Source organism: Salvelinus alpinus, chromosome 10 (genome assembly GCF_045679555.1).
Source record: "Salvelinus alpinus chromosome 10, SLU_Salpinus.1, whole genome shotgun sequence".
NCBI lineage: Eukaryota > Metazoa > Chordata > Actinopteri > Salmoniformes > Salmonidae > Salvelinus > Salvelinus alpinus.
Genome location: NC_092095.1, coordinates 35,860,443 through 35,881,934, shown reverse-complemented (window position 1 = coordinate 35,881,934; position 21,492 = coordinate 35,860,443). Strand labels below are relative to the sequence as shown.

At 42.2% G+C, this 21,492-nt stretch overlaps 1 protein-coding gene across 5 annotated transcripts in view; it reads right to left on the bottom strand.

Annotated features, from left to right (window-relative positions):
• The window catches only part of LOC139532005 (RNA-binding protein 33-like), a 55,043-nt gene that overhangs the window by 24,824 nt on the left and 8,727 nt on the right, over nucleotides 1-21,492 (bottom strand). For all 5 annotated transcript variants that reach the window (XM_071329096.1, XM_071329093.1, XM_071329092.1 and 2 more), the window contains exons 7-8: nucleotides 11,392-11,572; nucleotides 10,949-11,169 (exon numbers count right to left, since the gene is read on the bottom strand). In XM_071329096.1, coding sequence (XP_071185197.1) covers nucleotides 10,949-11,169; nucleotides 11,392-11,572 — 402 coding nt within the window. The remainder of the gene's footprint in view (nucleotides 1-10,948; nucleotides 11,170-11,391; nucleotides 11,573-21,492) is intronic.

Sequence of the window (21,492 nt, the reverse complement as noted above, 5' to 3'; positions counted from 1 at the left end):
TTCATTCCACACCTGTGGACACACACTCCTTTAGTCTTTGGTTAAATATATACAGTGACTTGCGAAAGTATTCACCCTCCTTGGCATTTTTCTTATTTTGTTGCCTTACAACCTAGAATTAAAATAGATTTTTTGGGGGGGATTGTATCATTTGATTTACACAACATGCCTACCACTTTGAAGATGCAAAATATTTGTGTGTGAAACAAACAAGAAATAAGACACACAAAAAACAGAAAGCTTGAACATGCATAACTATTCACCCACCCAAAGTCAATATTTTGTAGAGCCACCTTTTGCAGCACTTACAGCTGCAGGTATCTTGAGGTACGTCTATATAAGCTTGCCACATCTAGCCATTGGGATTTTTGCCCATTCTTCAAGGCAAAACTGCTCCAGCTCCTTCAAGTTGGATGGGTTCCGCTGGTGTACAGCGATCTTTAAATCATACCACAGATTCTCAATTGGATTGAGTTCTGGGCTTTGACTAGGCCATTCCAAGAAATGTACATGTTAATCCATAAACCACTCGAGGGTTGGGCCTTTCAGTGGGGCCTTTCAGAACAGGTGTATATATACTGAGATCATGTGACACTTAAATTATGTCCACCTGTGTGCAATCTAACTAATTATGTGACTTCTGAAGGTAAATTGTTGCCCATATCTTATTTAGGGGCTTCATAGCAAAGGGGGTGAATACATATGCACATTCCACTTTTCCTTTTTACATTTTTTGAAACAATTTATTTAATTTCACTTCACCAATTTGGACTATTTTGTGTATGTCCATTACATGACATCCACATAAAAATTTATATTACAGGTTGTAATGCAACAAAATAGGACAAATGCCAAAGGGGGTGAATACTTTTGCAAGGCACTGTAGCAAATAGGAGGTGGGAATAAAGTCTGCTACCATTCAATAGTTTCCCATTAAGGTTTTCTATACCTGGTGGTTTATCATTATTGACCAGAGAGAAAAAAATAAAAAAATAAAAAAACTCTAGACCACCTTTACTCCACACACAGAGACACCTACAAAGCTCTCCCTCGCCTTCCATTTGGAAATTCTGACCATAATTCTATCCTCCTGATACAAGCAAAAACTAAAGCAGGAAGTACCAGTGACTCGCTCAATACAGAAGTGGTCAGATGACGCGGATGCTACACTGCAGGACTGTTTTGCTAGCACAGACTAGAATATATTCTGGAATTCATCCAATGGGATTGAGTATACACCACCACAGTCACCGGCTCCATCAATAAGTACATCGACGACGTCATCCCCACAGTGACCGTACGTACATATCTCAACCAGAAGCCATGAATTACAGGCAACATCCGCACTGAGCTGAAGGCTAGAGCTGCTGCTTTCAAGGAGCGGGACACTAATCCGGGCGCTTATAAGAGATCCCGCTATACCCTCAGACGAACCATCAAACAGGCAAAGCAGGACTAAGATTGAACCCTACTACACAGGCTCTGAAGCTTGTCGGATGTGGCAGGGCTTGCAAACTATTACAGACTACAGCTGCGAGCTGCCCAGTGACGCGAGCTGCGCTGCCCAGTGATGTAAGCCTATCAGACAGGCTAAATGCCTCTTCATGCTTTTTGCTTCAAGGCAAGCAACACTGAAGCATGCGTGAGAGTAGAGGTCGACCGATTAATCGGAATGGCCGATTTAATTACGGCCGATTTTAAGTTTTCATAACAATCGGTAAACGGCATTTTTGGATGCCGATCACATTGCACTCCACGAGGAGACTGCGTGGCAGGCTTGACTACCTGTTATGCGAGTGCAGCAAGGAGCCACTGTAAGGTGCTAGCTAGCATTAAACGTATCTTTATAAAAAATTATCAATCTTAACATAATCAATAATTAACTACACATGGTTGATGATATTACTAGTTTATCTAGCTTGTCCTGCGTTGCATATAATCGATGCGGTGCCTGTTAATTTATCATTGAATCACAGCCTACTTCACCAAACGGGGGATGATTTAACAAGCGCATTGGCGAAAAAAAGCACTGTCGTTGCACCAATGTGTACCTAACCATAAACATCAATGCCTTTCTTTAAAATCAATACACAAGTATATATTTTTTAACCTACATATTTAGTTAATATTGCCTGCTAACATGAATTTCTTTTAACTAGGGAAATTGTGTCACTTCTTGCGTTCTGTGCAACAGAGTCAGGGTATATGCAGCAGTTTGGGCCGCCTGGCTCGTTGTGAACTGTGTGAAGACCATTTCTTCCTAACAAAGACAGCCAACTTCGCCAAACGGGGGATGATTTAACAAAAGCACATTTGCGAAAAAAGCACAATCGTTACACGAATGTACCTAACCATAAACATCAATGCCTTAAAATCAATACACAGAAGTATATATTTTTTAAACCCGCATATTTAGTTAAAAGAAATTCATGTTAGCAGGCAATATTAAACTAGGGAAATTGTGTCACTTCTCTTGCGTTCATTGCATGTAGAGTCAGGGTATATGCAACAGTTTGGGCCGCCTGGCGAACTAATTTGCCAGAATTTTACGTAATTATGACATAACATTGAAGGTTGTGCAATGTAACAGCAATATTTAGATAAAATACGGAACGGTTCTGTATTTCTTGCTAATTGCCTATAATTTCCACCTTTTGTCTATTCCATTTGCACAACAGCATGTGAACTTTATTGTCAATCAGTGTTGCTTCCTAAGTGGACAGTTTGAGTTCACGGAAGTGTGATTGACTTGGAGTTACATTGTGTTGTTTAAGTGTTCCCTTTATTTTTTTGAGCAGTGTATATATATATATACAGTGATCCCTCGCCACTTCGCGGTTCACTTATCGCGGATTCGCTATTTCGCGGATTTTCATAATGCATATTTTTTTTTTTTTGGTGCATTGTGCTCTGCATTCTGATTCGCTAAAAACTCACTCCCGCTTCTTGTATCAAAACATGCTACGAATTGTGCTATCATTTTGTCGTCTCGTGCAGTTATGTGTACGTACATAAAACAGCTTGGCAAATTTACATTAAGTTGGCCAAATTATCTTGTAATTTCGAACATCTCCTAAACCCATAATGTCGACGAAACGGCCTACACGTGAGTCACTGTATTTGTATACATGTAATAGTTGCTAATTGTAAAAAAAAAAAAAAGTTTTCTATTTCGCGGATTTCACTTATCGCGGGTCATTTTCGGAACGTAACCCCCGCGATAAACGAGGGATTACTGTATATATATATGTCTTTTTTTAATTTTTTTAATCTCATTTTCCATCTACGGACTGAACATAGTCTGACGGCAACCCGCCTCACCCAAGGAACCCCCTTCAGAAGCTAGCCAGCTAACTAGTAGTGAGTTAGCCACTGCTAGCGGTAATCACCTTTAACGCGGACTGCCAGCCTCAGCCCAGGTAACTCCTGCCAGCCTGCACAGCGCGATATCTTCCCAGAGCATATTGGACTGCTTTTCTCTACCACATCTCCGAAATTCCTACCGCAAGCTCTGAACCTTTACTCCGGATCATCGCAGCTAGCTAGCTGCTATCCGAGTGGCTACTACGGTCTAACGTCTCTGTCCCGAAGCAAGCACCAGTTAGCCTGGAGCTAGCCTCGAACTAGGCCCATCTCCCGGCTAGCCTAAGAGATTCCATCAAGCAATTCCTGGGCTTCAAATACCTCTTTTGACAATTGCCCTGGACCTTTTGCTGCCGACACGGAGCCCCGCCGATCCACCACGACTGGTCTACCGACGTAACCGTCCGAGTGGGTTTCTGCCCTGAAGCAAACACCAGTTAGCCTGGAGCTAGCCTCGAGCTAGGCCCTTCTCCCGGCTAGCCGAAGAATTCCATCAGATAATTCCTGGGCTTCAATACCTCTTCTGCCAATTGGCCTGGACCCTTTGCTGTCGACACGGAGCACCGCCGATCCATCACAACTGGCCTGCCGACGTAACCGTCCGAGGGGGTTTCAACAGACTCTCCCGTTGCGAAGTTCCCCTGAGGCCCATCTGCTATCCCCGGCCTGCTAGCTGTCTGAATCGCCGTGCCTCCAGCTCGCCTAGCTACTCACTGGACCCTATGATCACTCGGCTACACATCTCTCCCTAATGTCAATATTCCTTGTCCATTGCTGTTTTGGTTAGTACTTTTTGTCTTATTTCACTGTTGAGCGTCCAGCCCTGCTCAATATTCCTTAGCTAGCCCTTATGTTCCACCCCTACACATGTGGTGACCGCACCTGGCTTAAATGGTGCCTCTAGAGACAAAACCTCTCTCATCGTCACTCAATGCCTAGGCTTACCTCCACTGTACTCACATCCTACCATACCCTTGTCTATACATTATGCCTTGAATCTATTCTTCCACGCCGAGAAACTTGCCACTTTAACTCCCCGTTCTGAACGCACTAGACGACCAATTATTTTACCCTTTAGCCGTACTCTTATCCTACTCCTCCTTTGTTCCTCTGGTGATGTAGAGGTTAACCCAGGCCCTGCAGCCCCCAGCATCACTCCCATTCCCCAGGCGCTCTCATTTGTTGACTTCTGTAACCGTAAAAGCATTAGTTTCATGCATGTTAACATTAGAAGCCTCCTCCCTAAGTTTCTTATATTCACTGCTTTAGCACACTCCACCAACCCGGATATCCTAGCCCTGTCTGAATCCTGGCTTAGGAAGGCCACCAAAAATCCTGAAATGTCCATCCTTAACTATAACATTTCCCGACAAGATAGAACTGCCAAAGGGGGCGGAGTTGCAATCTACTGCAGAGTTCCGTCATACTATCAGGTCTGTGCCCAAACAATTCGAGCTTCTACTATTAAAAATACACCTTTCTAGAAACAAGTCCCTCACCGTTGCCGCTTGTTATAGACCCCCCCTCAGCCCCCGGTTCCCCTCATCACTGTCAAACGCTCCCTAAAACACTTCAGCGAGCAGGCCTTTCTAATCGACCTGGCCCGGGTATCCTGGAAGGATATTGACCTCATTCCGTCAGTAGAGGATGCCTGGTTGCTCTTCAAAAGTTATTTCCCTCTCCATCTTAAATAAGCATGGCCCACTCAAAAATTGTAGAACTAAGAACAGATATAGCCCTTGGTTCACCCCAGACTTGACTGCCCTTGATCAGCACAAAAACAGCCTGTGGCGTTCTGCATTTGCATCAAATAGTCCCTGCGATACGCAACTTTACAGGGAAGTCAGGAACCAATATACATTCGTGGCCAAAAGTTTTGAGAATGACACAAATATTAATTTTCACAAAGTCTGCTGCCTCAGTTTGTATGATGGCAATTTGCATATACTCCAGAATGTTATGAAGAGTGATCAGATGAATTGCAAAGTCCCTCTTTGCCATGCAAATGAACTGAATCCCCCAAAAACATTTCCACTGCATTTCAGCCCTGCCACAAAACCAGCTGACATTATGTCAGTGATTCTCTCGTTAACACAGGTGTGAGTGTTGACGAGGACAAGGCTGGAGATCACTCTGTCATGCTGATTGAGTTCGAATAACAGACTAGAAGCTTCAAAAGGAGGGTGGTGCTTTGAATCATTGTTCTTCCTCTGTCAACCATGGTTACCTGCAAGGAAACACGTGCGTCATCATTGCTTTGCACAAAAAGGGCTTCACTGCTGACAGTAATATTGCACCTAAATCAATCATTTATAGGACCATCAAGAACTTCAAGGAGAGCGGTTCAATTGTCGTGAAGAAGGCTTCAGGGCGCCCAAGAAATTCCAGCAAGCGCCAGGACCATCTCCTAAAGTTGATTCAGCTGCGGGATCGGGGCTCCACCAGTACAGAGCTTGCTCAGGAATGGCAGCAGGCAGGTGCGAGTGCATCTGCACACACAGTGAGGCGAAGACTTTTGGAGGATGGCCTGGTGTCAAGAAGGGCAGCAAAGAAGCCACTTCTCTCCAGGATAAACATCAGGGACAGACAAATATTCTGCAAAAGGTACAGGGATTGGACTGCTGAGGACTGGGGTAAAGTCATTTTCTCTGATGAATCCCCTTTCCGATTGTTTGGGGCATCCGGAAAAAAGCTTGTCCGGAGAAGACAAGGTGAGTGCTACCATCAGTCCTGTGTCATGCCAACAGTAAAGCATCCTGAGACCATTCATGTGTGGGGTTGCTTCTCAGCCAAGGGAGTGGGCTCACTCACAATTTTGCTTAAGAACACAGCCATGAATAAAGAATGGTACCAACACATCCACCGAGAGCAACTTCTCCCAACCATCCAGGAACAGTTTGGTGACGAACAATGCCTTTTCCAGCATGATGGAGCACCTTGCCATAAGGCAAAAGTGATAACTAAGTGGCTCGGGGAACAAAACATCGATATTTTGGGTCCATGGCCAGGAAACTCCCCAGACCTTAATCCCATTGAGAACTTGTGGCCAATCCTCAAGAGGTAGGTGGACAAACAAAAACCCACAAATTCTGACAAACTCCAAGCATTGATTATGCAAGAATGGGCTGCCATCAGTCAGGATGTGGCCCAGAAGTTAATTGACAGCATACCAGGGTGGATTGCAGAGGTCTTGAAAAAGAAGGGTCAACACTGCAAATATTGACTATTTGCATCAACTTCGTGTAATTGTCAATAAAAGCCTTTGACACTTATGAAATGCTTGTAATTATACTTCAGTATTCCATAGTAACATCTGACAAAAATATCTAAAGACACTGAAGCAGCAAACAGCAAAATCTGGATCTGTACAAATCAGCTGGGCTAGACAATCTGGACCCTCTCTTTCTAAAATGATCAACCGAAATGGTTGCAACCCCTATTACTATCCTATTCAATTTCTTTCGTATCGTCTGAGATCCCCAAAGATTGGAAAGCTGTCACAGTCGTCCCCCTCTTCAAAGGGGAAAACACTCTAGACCCAAACTGTTATAGACCTATATCCATCCTGCCCATCATAAATCTTCGAAAGCCAAGTTAATAAACAGATCACCGAACATTTCGAATCCCACCGTACCTTCTCCTCTATTCAATCTGGTTTCCGAGTTGGTCATAGGTGCACCTCAGCCACGCTCAAGGTCCTAAATGAAATCATAACCGCCATCGATAAAAGACAGTATTGTGCAGCCGTCTTCATCGACCTGGCCAAGGCTTTCGACTGTCGATCGCCACATTCTTATCAGCAGACTCAATGGCCTTTCTAGGGAGTTTTTCCTAGCCACCGTGCTTCTACACCTGCATTGCTTGCTGTTTGGGGTTTTAGGCTGGGTTTCTGAACAGCACTTTGAGATATCAGCTGATGTAAGAAGGGCTATATAAATAAATTTGATTTGAATAGCCTTGGCTTCTCAAATGACTGCCTCGCCTGGTTCACCAACAACCTCTCAGATAGAGTTTAGTGTGTCAAATCGGAGGGCCTGTTGTCCAGACCTCTGCAGTCTCTATGGGGGTGCCACAGGGCTCAATTCTCGGGCCGACTCTTTTCTCTGTATATAACAATGTCGCTCTTGCTGCTGGTGATTCTCTGATCCACCTCTACGCAGACGACCCCATTCTGTATACATCTGGCCCTTCTTTGGACACTGTGCTAACAAACCTCCAAACGAGCGTCAACGCCATACAACTCTCCTTCCGTGGCCTCCAACTGCTTTTAAATGCTAGTAAAACTAAGCGCATGCTCTTCAACCGATTGCTGCCCGCACCCTCCCGCCCGACTAGCATCACTACACTGGACGGTTCTGACCTAGAATGTGGACAACTACAAATACCTAGGTGTCTGGTTAGACTGTAAACTCTCCTTCCAGACTCACATTAAGCATCTCCAATTCAAAATTAAATCTAGAATCGGCTTCCTATTTCACAACAAAGCCTCCTTCACTCATGCCGCCAAACATACCCTGGTAAAACTGACTATCCTACCGATCCTTGACTTTGGCGATGTCTTTTACAAAATAGCCCCCCAACACTCTACATCCAGTTTGCTGAGTAGTCTATCACAGTGCCATCCATTTTATCACCAAAGCCCCATATTCTACCCACCACTGCGACCTGTATGCTCTCATTGGCTGGCCCTCATATCTGTCGCCAAACCCACTGGCTCCAGGTCATCTAAAAGTCTTTGCTAGGTAAAGCCCCGCCTTATTTCAGCTCACTGGTCACCATAGCAACACCCACCCATAGCAGGCACTCCAGCAGGGACATTGCACTGGTCATCCCCAAAGCCAACACTTCCTTTGGCCGCCTTGCCTTCCAGTTCTCTGTTGTAAATGACTGGAATGAATTGCAAAAATCTCTGAAGCTGAAGTCTTATATCTCCCTCTCTAACTTTAAGCATCAGCTGTCTGAGCAGCTTACCGATCGGCCTACCTGGTTAAATAAAGGTGATAACACTTTATTTTTTATTAAATGCCTCTGTTCTCTCTTATCCTGTTTCAAAACCATGGAGGAAGGTTGTATGATCAATTCTCCTTCCCTAGGCTTCCAGGCCCCTGGCCGAGTAGGCATCTCTTTGTTCATGCTTTGTCCTGTTCTATAATCTTAGGATCTATATGCTTAGAATGCCTTGTAATGCTTAATGCCTTGTTTATAAATCCATTCATTGTACAATGTTAATTAAATATCTGCCTTTGACATCAACCATTTTCATACCAATTCTTGCTAGTCAACGTCAACTCATTGCCTAATGCTAGCTTGTATATTTTATTGTATCTTGTATATCTTTATTGAGTCAGATAATGTTAATAGGCTAATTCTTTAACCTAATTACGAGTCGCATGTGATGTATATATAATATACTGTATAAAAACATGTCAAATATTGCTTCCCACTATAGCAGTCCCAGCCACAAGGACTAACTGCATCACAGGCTGTGTTCAAGCTGTAAAATAAACCTTGCTAGCTAGTTAACAGCTAGGCTAGCTGCTACGCCAAGCAGCTCTTCATTCTAACTTTTGGTAGGCAGGATCCCTGGACAGATATAGTGGTCGCAGCAACTGAGGCTAACTGAGTTGCAGGAACCCCCCCCCAAAAAAAAGGAACTAGTAACCAAACTTTTTCATTCGAATAATTTTGCCAGAGACGTCCAAAACATCAAACCGAGCTATCCCTCTTTCCGCGTTCAACAAGTGACCTTCAACCTCCAAGGCGTTGCATACAGTTGAAGTCAGAAGTTTACATACACCTTAGCAAAATACATTTAAACTCAGTTTCACAATTCCTGACATTTAATCCTAGTAAAAATTCAATTTTAGGTCAGTTAGGATCACCACTTTATATTAAGAATGTGAAATGTCAGAATAATAGTAGAGAGAATGATTTCTTTCAGCTTTTATTTCTTTCATCACATTCCCAGTGGATCAGAAGTTTACATACACTCAATTATTATTTGGTAGCATTGCCTTTAAAAATTGTTTAACTTGGGTCAAATGTTTCGAGTAGCCTTCCACAAGCTTCCCACAATAAGTTGGGTGAATTTTGGCCCATTCTTCCGGACAGAGCTGGTGTAACTGAGTCAGGTTTGATTGCTTCCTTGCTCGCACACGCTTTTTCAGTTCTGCCCACACATTTTCTACAAGATTGTGGTCAGGGCTTTGTAATGGCCACTCCAATACCTTGACTTGGTTGTCCTTAAGCCATTTTGCCACAACTTTGGAAGTATGCTTGGGGTCATTGACCATTTGCGACCAAGCTTTAACTTCTTGACTGATGTCTTGAGATGTTGCTTCAATATATCCACATAATTTCCTGCCTCATGATGCCATCTATTTTGTGAAGTGCACCAGTCCATCCTGCAGCAAAGCACCCCCACAACATGATGCTGCCACCCCGTGCTTCACGGTTGGGAAGGTGTTCTTCGGCTTGCAAGCCTCCCCCCTTTTCCTCCAGACATAATGATAGTCATTATGGCCAAACAGTTCTATTTTTGTTTCATCAGACCAGAGGACATTTCTCCAAAAAGTACGATCTTTGTCCCCATGTGCAGTTGCAAACTGTAGTCTGGCTTTTTTAATGGCGGTTCTGGAGCACTGGCTTCTTCCTTGCCGAGCGGTCTTTCAGGTTATGTCGACATAGGACTCGTTTTACTGTGGATATAAATACTTTTGTACCTGTTTCCTCCAGCATCTTCACAAGGTCCTTTGCTGTTATTCTAGGATTGATTTGCACTTTTCGCACCAAAGCACGTTTATCTCTAGGAGACAGAACGCGTCTCCTTCCTGAGCGGTATGACGGCTGCGTGGTCCCATGGTGTTTATACTTGCGTACTACTACAATTTTTTTCTGAGGTCTTGGCTGATTTCTTTGGATTTTCCCATGTTGTCAAGCAAAGAGGCACTGAATTTGAAGGTAGGCCTTGAAATACATTTACAGGTACACCTCCTAAAGCCATGACATCATTTTCTGGAATTTTCCAAGCTGTTTCAAGGCACAGTCAACTTAGTATATGTAAACTTCTGACCCACTGGAATTGTGATACAATGAATTATAAGTGAAATAATCTGTCTGTAAACAATTGTTGGAAGAATTACTTGTGTCATGCACAAAGTAGATGTCCTGACCGACTTGCCAAAACTATAGTTTGTTAACAAGAAATGTGTGTGGAGTGGTTGAAAAACGAGTTTTAATGACTCCCTTTAATGACAACCTAAGTGTATATAAGCTTCCGAGTTCAACTGTATATGGATGAACATCTTAAATAAACAGATTATATGCTTCAAGAGATGTCTAATAATAAAAAGGCCACGAGAAACTAAATCCAATATGCCATGATGACAATGGCATGTGTGAGAACAAGAAAAAAATAGCCCACATAGCTGTGCCAATATTCAGTAAGCATAGCTTTAAATTGTCTTGCACACATACACTCAAGTAAGCTAATCGTAAACAATTCTATAATTTAAAGTGACATTACAGAATATCAAGAGATAGATAATCCTTTTATATTGTGTCAGATTATTTTAATAAGATTTACCTGCATGCCCATATGTAGAGGCACCATTGGGAGCCTCATGTCATTCATTCGTCCTCTTCCTCCACCGAAGTCTCCCATCCCAAATCCGGGGAACCTCCCTCTTAATCCTCGACCTCTGAATGCTCCTCTATCTCCTCCTCGGCCCCCAAAGCGGCCCTGCTTCCTCTGGCGCTCCTTCTCCTCAAACTCCATCAGGTCTGCTTTTGCCTCTTCAGACAGCTCTGGAGGGCAAAACACATCCCCACGAGGTTAACATTAGGACATTCAAATACAAGCCATTCAGTAAGAATTGCTCAAGCTGCACTTGAGCATTTTCTTTTGATCCAAATTGTTTAGGTACAGGAGTTAAACTTGAAATGCCCTTCAACCAAACAACGTAACCAAACAAAGCACACAAATATATTACAGTTTATATAACAGTGCAAGGTTGTACATTAATGTACCTAATGTTTCAGGAATGTTCCGTCGTTTGGTTCCCGCATCCGCCAGCCGCACAACACCAGACGTGACATCTTTGCGCTCCGTTTTGAAACGCAACCGGCCAGACTCTCCATCGTCGTCTTCCTCTTCATCCTCGTCTTCCTCCTCCTTCACTTCTTCCTTTGGCTCTGGTTCATTCTCAACCTTTAGAAATATAGGGATCATCTTAGCCATCAATGATCAACAACCCCATCAGATACAGGTAACTGCCAAAATAATGGAAGACTTAAAAAAAAAAAATAGGGATACATTGTTATATTGAAAGCAGGTGCTTCCACCCAGGTGTAGTTCCTGAGTTAATTAAACAATTAACATCCCATCATACTTAGGCTTATGTATACAAATGTTGGGCAGGCCATTATTTTGGCACCATATACCCCCCCCCAACAGGAAGACGATGCCCCTATCAACAAGACAGGAGTGGTTACTGAATGGGTTGATGAAAACAATGTAAACTATATGCCATGGCAGTCTCAGCGTTCTCCACCACCATCAACAGAACATCAAATGATGGAATTTCTCGTGGAAGAATGGTGTTGCATCTAGTGTTGTCACGATACCAACACTTTACTAACAATACCAGGCCAAGTATCACGATATAGAGCAGTTTCACAGTACCATGGCGTAAATTATTATTATCATTATTTTTTAATCTGTGGTCTGGCGTCCTGCTCGCACCATCATGTACATGTGCTACACAAAATCCTGTCACTGAAATTCACTCTTCTACTCAATACAACACATTGAATTTAACTTCACACTGTTCGGTGTATAATAGAATACTACAGAGAGCTGATAGCTCATATTTGCAAAGGCATACCTTGGATTTGGCTGGAGGAATGGGAGGAAGGAATATATTAATATACATGCATGTCATTGTGGCAGTAAGGGGAAAACTTGCCTAGTTAAATAAAGGTTAAAAACTAAAACTAAAAAACAAACACGGCATGAAACCTTTACTCGAGTTAACAGATGCACACACTCCCTCCCCCACACACACACACCGTCTCCCTTGCTCTCAAACTCACACCACTCTCTCGCTCTGCCACAAACACTGCTCCCAACTTTTAAAAGGTTAGGCACCGAACAAAATTTAAGGAGCGCCAGAAATAAATAGATTTTTTGATATAGTTTAGGCTTACATTAGGCCAATATGAATCCTACCTTTGAAGCACATCATGAGTAGCAGACCCTTTTCCTTTCTTCCTGTGCCAATGAAATTTACTTAAACCTACTGTCAAGTTACCAGGTTGTTAGCTAGCTAGGTAACATGACTGAACAACGTAATTTGTTATCAAACCAATAATCAGCGACCAGGGATTAGTTCAAAAAACGACACGGTCTGTGAAATGATATTAAATGCACGCAAATCCCGATAGAAAAAAAGGCATCTCTGGTAATATGGGTCATACTGTTTTGAACCGTTTATGCTAGTTTTCTTTGCTGTAAAGCTGCAAGCATGGCTGTCCATTTTTCCCTCTGGCACTCAGAGGCTGCATGAAGGTGATCTTGCAAAGTCTACTCAAGACTGACCTTTGCTCTTGCTTATAACAGGTGATGAAATGATACAATGTATCAACATCGCTCCCTGTGCGCTCTGCTCCAATGTAACAAATGTACAAATCTAACAACCTTAGACTCATCTGGGTCTGCATCCCGCTCACCATCACAGCTAAATTACACTGAACAAAAATATAAAACATATAAAAAGGTGTCGGTCCCATGTTTCATGAGCTAAAATAAAAGATCCCAGAAAGATTTCATAAGCACACAAAGCATCTCTCAAATTTTGTGCAGAAATTTGTTTACATCCTTGTTTGTGAGCATTTCAGCTTTGCCAAGATAATCCATCCACCTGACAGGTGTGGCATATCAAGAAGCTGATTAAACTGCATGATCTTTACACAGGTGAACCTTGTGCTGGAGGCAATAAAAGGCCCTCTAAAACATGCTGTTCTCACAACAATGCCACAGATGTCTCAAGTTGTGGGAGCTTGCAATTGGCATGCTGACTGCAGTAATGTCCACCACACCTGTGCCAGAGAATTGAATGTTAATTTATCTACCATAAGCCACCACCAAAATCTTTTTAGAGAATTTGGCAGTACATCCAACCGGCCTCCCAACAACAGACCACAAGTAACCACGCCATCCCAGGACTTCCACATCCAGCTTCTTCACCTGCGGGATCATCTGAGACCAGCCACCCGAACAGCTGATGAAACTGTGGGTCTTCAAACAAAGAATTTATGCAAACGGTCAGAAACTGTCTCAGGGAAGCTCAACTGTGTGCTTGAAGACTGCAGTTCGAGGTCATAACCGACTTCATTGGGCAAACACTCACCTTCGAATGGCCACTGGAGAAGTGTGCTCTTCACGGATGTTGTGAACAGAGTGCCCTATGGTGGTGGTGGAGTTATGGTATGGGCAGGCATAAGCTATGGACAACGAACACAATTGCATTTTATCGATGGCAATTTGAATGCACAGAAATACCGTGATGAGGAGATCCTGAGGACCATTGTGCCATTCATCTGCCGCCATAACGCCGTTCTTCGACGGCCTGCATACTTACCCAATGAGCATGTTTAGGATGCTCTGGATCGACGTATACGACAGCATGATCCACTTCCGCCAATATCCAGCAACTTCGCACAGCCATTGAAGAGGAGTGGGACAACATTTCACAGGCCACAATCACCAGCCTGATCAACTCTATGTGAAGGAGACGAGGCGTGCTGCATGATGCAAATGGTGGTCACACCAGTTACTGACTGGTTCTGATCCACGCCCCTACCTTATTTTTAAAGGTATCTATGACCAGATGCATATCTGTATTCCCAGTCATGTGAAATCCATAAATTAGGGACTAATCCACTGATTTCCTTATATGAACTGGATCTCAGTAAAATCTTTGAAATTGTTGGAGGTTGCGTTTATATTTTTGTTCAGTGTATATTTTAAAAGCTGATGGAGGAATAGATGCGCATGAAGAGCAGACAGAGAGAAGCAGGTGAGTGAGGACTGATTACAGGACTAATTACAGCTGCCACACGTGATATGCACATGAGTGAAGTGGATATTATTGGCCCTGCGCATACAAGAGACTAGTGGCTATTGCTTGAATTCAACTGAATTTATAAACATGCACCAGCAGGATCTTTAGATCAGTAGGGATGAAAAATATGGTAGTATCATATGAAACGGTACTACGGTATAAAACAATATATTGGTGTCAGAAGTATCATGACGTTTTGGTACCGTGATACCGGGGCGGCAAGTAGCCCAGTGGTTAGAGCGTTGGACTAGTAACCAAAAGGTTGCAAGATCGAATCCCCGAGCTGACAAGGTAAAAATGTCGTTCTGCCCCTGAACAAGGCAGTTAACCCACTGTTCCTAGGCCATCATTGAAAATAAGAATGTGTTCTTAACTTCTTTGGGAAAGGGGGGCAGTATTGAGTAGCTTGGATGAATAAGGTGCCCAGAGTAAACGGCTTGTTACCCAGGCCCAGAAGCTATGATATGCATATAAGTAGTAGATTTGGATAGAAAACACTCTAAAGTTTCCAAAACTGTTAAAATAATGTCTGGGAGTATAACAAAACTCAAAACTCAAATCCAACCAGGAAGTGGAAAATCTGAGGTTTGTAGTTTCATTTAAGTGATTGCCTATGCTGTGTCTATGGGGCCAGATTGCACTTCCCAAGGCTTCCAGCAGATGTCAACAGTCTTTAGAAAGTTGTTTGAGGCTTCTATTGTTGAAGGGGGTCGAATAAGAGCCGTTTCAACAAGTGGACTAGGCTGAGGCCAATGAGTTGTTTACTGCGCAGTCACGCGGGCGCGCGGTTCCTTCTTTTTTCTCTGTAATGAATACGCTATTGTCCGGTTGGAATATTATTCAAGATTTATTATTAAAAAAAACCTAAGGATTGATTGTAAACATCGTTTGACATGTTTCTACAAACTGTAATGGAACTCTTTTGACTTTGTCTGTATTTTGCGCTCGCGCATTGTGCCTTTGAACTAAACGCGCCAACAAAACTGAGCGATTTGGACATAAATATGGACGTAATCGAACATTTCTTGTGGAAGTGGGAGTCCTGGGAGTGCATTCCGACGAAGATCAGCAAAGGTAAGTGAAGATTTATAATGCTATTTCTGACTTTTGTTGACTCCACAATTTGGCGGGTAACTGTATGGCTTGCTTTTGTGGCTGAACGCTGTACTCAGATTATTGAATATTGTGCTTTTGCCGTAAAGCTTTTTTGAAATCTGACACAGCGGTTGCATTAATAACAAGTTTATCTTTAATTCTATGTAAAACATGTATCTTTCATCAAAGTTTATGATGAGTATTTCTGTTATTTGATGTGGCTCTCTGCAATTTCCCACGGGATGTTGGAGGCATTTCAGAACATGGCGCCAATGTAAACAAAACATATGTATTATGTAACATGAAGTCCTATGAGTGTCATCTGATGAAGATCATCAAAGGTTAGTGATTCATTTTATCTATATTTCTGCTTTTTGTGACTCCACTCTTTGGCTGGAAAAATGACGGTGTATTTCTGTGATTTGGCGGTGATCTAACATAATCGTTTGTGATGCTTTCGCTGTAAAGCCTTTTTGAAATCAGACACTGTGGTGGGATTAACAACAAGATTACCTTTAAAATGGTATAAGATACTTGTATGTTTGAGGAATTTTAATTATGAGATTCCTGTTGTTTTGAATTTGGCGCCCTGCAATATCACTGGCTGTTGGCGAGGTGGGACGCTAGCGTCCCGAACGATCCCAGAGAGGTTTTAACTGACTTGCCTAGTTAACCTTTTATTTATTTATTTATTAAATACACTATGCAACACTAATCGCATCCCTCCAATAGAATTCCAGACAATCTATGCCAAGGTGCACTGAAGTGGTTCTGGCCCACTTCAGTGGTCCCTTTTTTTTGGCAGTTACCTGTACAGCATATGGATAGTGTTCTTGCAGGCCTATAAACTGCAACCATGTATTACTTGAACATCTGGGGCATTATCAGATTTCACAGTACTTCACAAAAGACGTAAATCTAAAGTATAGAATAAGCTACAAACAACATTTATCATTTGCATAAATTATACATTGTCCATAGCAGAATTGCAGCCATTGACTCAATGCAAAGCACCAAAGAGGCATCGGAGAGAGAGGGGCTTTGACTTATTGGTCAGTGTCTATTCCCTATATAGTGCACTATATAGGGAATATTCCCTATATAGTGCACTACTTTTGACCAGAGCCTCTTAGTTGTGCATTATATAACAGGGCTCGACATTAACGCTTGTCCTCTTGTCCAGGTACAAGTTTAAATAAATAGTCGGACAAGAATATATATATTTTAAAAATCTTTAAAAACATATAATCATAACAATCTAACAATTATTAGATCAGAGAAGCCAATAATTGGATCAGAGAAGCAAACATTGAAATAATATTAAAATCTATTTTTCCATGTACATAAATAATAATGTTTGACAAATATAATGAAGGATAATTAACATTAATGTCTAAATGGTCACAAGACCAGAGAGTGAAGGACAGTGCCTGTTGCGCACCACACATCACCCACCTTGAATCTGAGCGGAGGCGGTCAGCATTTAGAAAATGATTCAACAATAAACTTCATTGTTTTAAAACTGGACATTCTATATCATTTTATGAAGCATGTCTTTCTTCAGAAAGTATTCACACCCCTTGACTTTTTCCACATTTAGTTGTGTTACAGCCTGAATATAAAATGTTTTTGTCACTGGCCGACACACATTACCCCAAAGTGGATTTTTTGGGGGACATTATTACAAATAAAAAGCTGACATGTCTTGAGTCAATAAGTATTCAACCCGTTTGTTATGGCAAGACAAAATAATTTCAGGAGTAACAATTTGCTGAAAAACTTACATAATACATTGCATGGACTCACTGTGTGCAAAAATGGCTTAAAACCTCTCTGGGATAGGGTCTAGTTTCCTGAATTTCCGCCTGATTGACGTGCCCAAAGTAAACTACCTGTTACTCAGGCCCAGAAGCCAGGATATGCTTATAATTGGTAGTATTGGATAGAAAACACTTTGAAGTTCCTAAAACTGTTAAAATAATATCTGAGACTATAACAGAATTGATATGGCAGGCGAAAATCCGATGAAAATCCAAGCGGATTTTTATAAATATATATTTTTTTTTTTAGGTGCCAGGCTCTTATAATAGAAACCTATTGTTCCCATGTAAATCCGTCTCCCCAGAATGCAATTCCTATGGCTTCCACTAGATTTCAACAGTCTTTATTCAAGGTTTCAGACTTGTTTTTTGAAAAACAAGCAAGAATTTTGAGTTTTAGTGAGTAGAGCACCGGAACGATATCAGTCTTTCGGCGCGCGAGGGAGAGGGCGCACGCTTACTAATTTTCCTTTCCTATTGAACATACTACTTTCCGTATGAAATATTATAGTTTATTTACATTTTAGAGTACCTGAGGATTAGACAGAAACGTTGTTTGACTTGTTTGGACGAAGTTTAGCGGTAGCTTTTTGGACTCCTTTGTCGGCATGTTGAACGAGTGGATTACTGAAATCGATGGCGCCTAAACTGACTTTTTGGGATATAAAGAAGGATTTTATCTAACAAAACGACCATTCATGTTGTAGCTGGGACCATTGGGATTGCAAACAGAGGAAGATCATCAAAAGTAAGTGATTTATTTCATCGCTATTTGTGATTTTATGAAGCCTGTGCTGGTTGAAAAATATGTTGATGTGGGGCGCCGTCCTCAGACAATCGCATGGTATGCTTTTGCCGTAGAGCTTATTGTAAACCGGACCATGCAGTTAGATTTTAAATTATATAAGATACTTGTATGTTCATAAATGTTTAATATTACGATTATTTATTTGAATTGCGTGCCCTCCAATTTCACCGGATGTAGTCGGCTGGTGTCCCGCTAGCGGGACGCCTATCGCTAATGAACATTACCCAGTCACTACAAAAGATACAGGCGCGTCCTTCTTAAGATACAGGCGTCCTTTACTTCCGGAGAGGAAGTAAACCACTCAGCGATTTCATCACGAGGCCAATGGTGACTTTAAAACAGTTTAATGCCTGTGATAGGAGAAAACTGAGGGTGGATCAACATTGTAGTTACTCCACAATACTAAACTAGAGCGTGAAAAGGAGGAAGCCTATACATAATACAATTTTTCCAAAAATCTGCATCCTCTTTGAAAGGTACTAAAGTAATACTGCTCAAAATGTGGCAAAGCAATTTACTTTTTGTCTTGAATACAAAGTGTAATGTTTGGGGCAGATGGATCCAACAACACACAACTGAGTACCACTCTCCATATTTTCAAGCATAGTGGTGGCTGCATCATGTTATGGGTATGCTTGTAATTGTTAAGGACTTGGGAGTTTCAGGATAACAAACGTAATAGAGCCAAGCACAGGCAAAAAAAATGGTTCAGTCTGCTTTCCACCAGACACTGGAAAACGAATTCACCTTTCAGCAGGACAATAACCTAAAACACAACACCAAATCTACACTGCAGTTGCTTACAGAAGACAGTGAATGTGGTCGATTATCAGTTTGACTTAAATGTACATGAAAATCTATGGCAAGGATTGAAAATGGTTGTCTAACAATGATCAAACAATTTGACAGATATTGAAGAATTTTGAAAATAATAAACGGGCAAATATTGTACAATCCAGGTGTGCAAAGCTCTTAGAGACTTGTGTGAATAGTTATGTAAATAATACAAAAATGTTTCAGTGTCATTATGGGGTAGTGTGTGCAGATGGATGTTTTATTTATTTTTTCATCCAAGCTGTAACAACAAAATGTGAGATAAGTCAAGGGGTATGAATACTTTCTGGAAGGCACTTTACATTGTTTCAAAGTAGCCTAACCAAAATATGACCATAGAAATTGAGGGAATTATTTTATAAAACACTTAATATGCCATTGAAACTAGCATTTTTCCCATGCCATATTAGTTTTCAAATCAACGTTTTATTGTCCAGCAGCCAAAGGCATAATCCTTGTCATATCAGTAAACAATGCTAATTGATGCATTTTTAAGTCTCTCCTCTCTTCATTTCTAACAGATATTTTCATCTCTGTCACATGAAACTGCTCACGTGTGCGGTGCACTTTTGATAAGTGTTTTCCCGCTAATTGCATGTTGAAACATTCGCCAAGCCTACAGCCATATGTGTATTGTTGAGCTTATAATATGAATAAATAACTTTGGCAACATTTGAAGCTCAATGGTCTGATCTGTTGCATCAGCATCAGTGATAGATATTTTTCATATAAACTTAGCAAAAAAAAAAAGAAACGTCCCTTTTTCAGGACCCTGTCTTTCAAAGAATTCGTAAAAATCCAAATAACTTCATAGATCTTCATTGTAAAGTGTTTAAACACTGTTTCCCATGCTTGTTCAACGAACCATAAACAATTAAATGAACATGCACCTGTGGAACGGTCGTTAAGACACTAACAGCTTACAGACGGTAGGCAATTATGGTCACAGTTATGAAAACTTAGGACACTAAAGAGGCCTTTCTACTGACTCTAAAAAACACCAAAAGAAAAATGCCCAGGGTCCCTGCTCATCTGCGTGAACGTGCCTTAGGCATGCTGCAAGGAGGCATGAGGACTGCAAATGTGGCCAGGGCAATGAAATACAATGTCTGCACTGTGAGACACCTAAGACAGCGCTACAGGGAGACAGGACGGACAGCTGATCGTCCTCGCAGTGGTAGACCATGTGTAACAACACCTGCACAGAATCAGTACATCCGAACATCACACCTGCGGGACAGGTACAGGATGGCAACAACAACTGCCCGAGTTACACCAGGAACGCACAATCCCTTCATCAGTGCTCTGACTGTCCGCAATAGGCTGAGAGAGAGATTGGCCTGAGGGCTTGCAGGTCTGTTGTTAAGGCAGGTCCTCACCAGACATCACCGTCAATGTCGCATATGGGCACAAACCCACTGTCGCTGGACCAGACAGGACTGGCAAAAAGTGCTCTTCACTGACGAGTCGCGGTTTTGTCTCACCAAGGGTGATGGTCGGATTCGGGTTTATCGTCGAAGCAATGAGCGTTACACCGAGGCCTGTACTCTGGAACGGGATCGATTTGGAGGTGGAGGGTCCGTCATGGTCTGGGGCGGTGTGTCACAGCATCATCGGACTGTGCTTGTTGTCATTGCAGGCAAACTCAACACTGTCCATTTCAGGTAAGACATCCTCCTCCCTCATGTGGTACCCTTCCCGCAGGCTCATCTTGACATGACCCTCCAGCATGAGCAGTATGGTTGGTGGCATTGTCGTTCTGTGCGTGATTTCCTGCAAGACAGGAATGTCAGTGGTCTGCCATGGCCAGCGAAGAGCCCGGATCTCAATCCCATTGAGCACGTCTGGGACCTGTTGGATCGGAGGGTGAGAGCTAGGACCATTCCCCTCAGAATTGTCCGGGAACTTGCAGGTGCCTTGGTGGAAGAGTGGGGTAACATCTCACAGCAAGAACTGGCAAATCTGGTGCAGTCCATGAGGAGATGCACTGCAGTACTTAATGCAGCTGGTGGCCACACCAGATACTGACAGTTACTTTTGGTTTTGACCACCCCTTTGTTCAGGGACACATTCAATTTCTGTTCGTCACATGTCTGTGGAACTTGTTCAGTTTAGGTCTCAGTTGTTGAATTTTGTTGTTATGTTCATGAAAATAAACGCAGTTGACAATGAGGACGTTTCTATTTTTGGTGAGTTTATGTGCAGTGGTTGTATGAATTTTGGATCTGTCGTCCCAGAGTCTGTTTTGAACCGTAGATATGTTTTTGGGGGTCGTAATTGTAATGTTGCAATATTTTATAGGCTCTCAAGGGTGGCCAACCATCCTCCAGGAGAGCCTTAAAGGGGCAGTGTTTTATTTTGAGACGAGTTTGAATATAAGAATCCAATAGTGTAGCCTACATTTTTATCTGTTTCTCTATGGTAAAAAAGATAGTAACGCATTTTATTT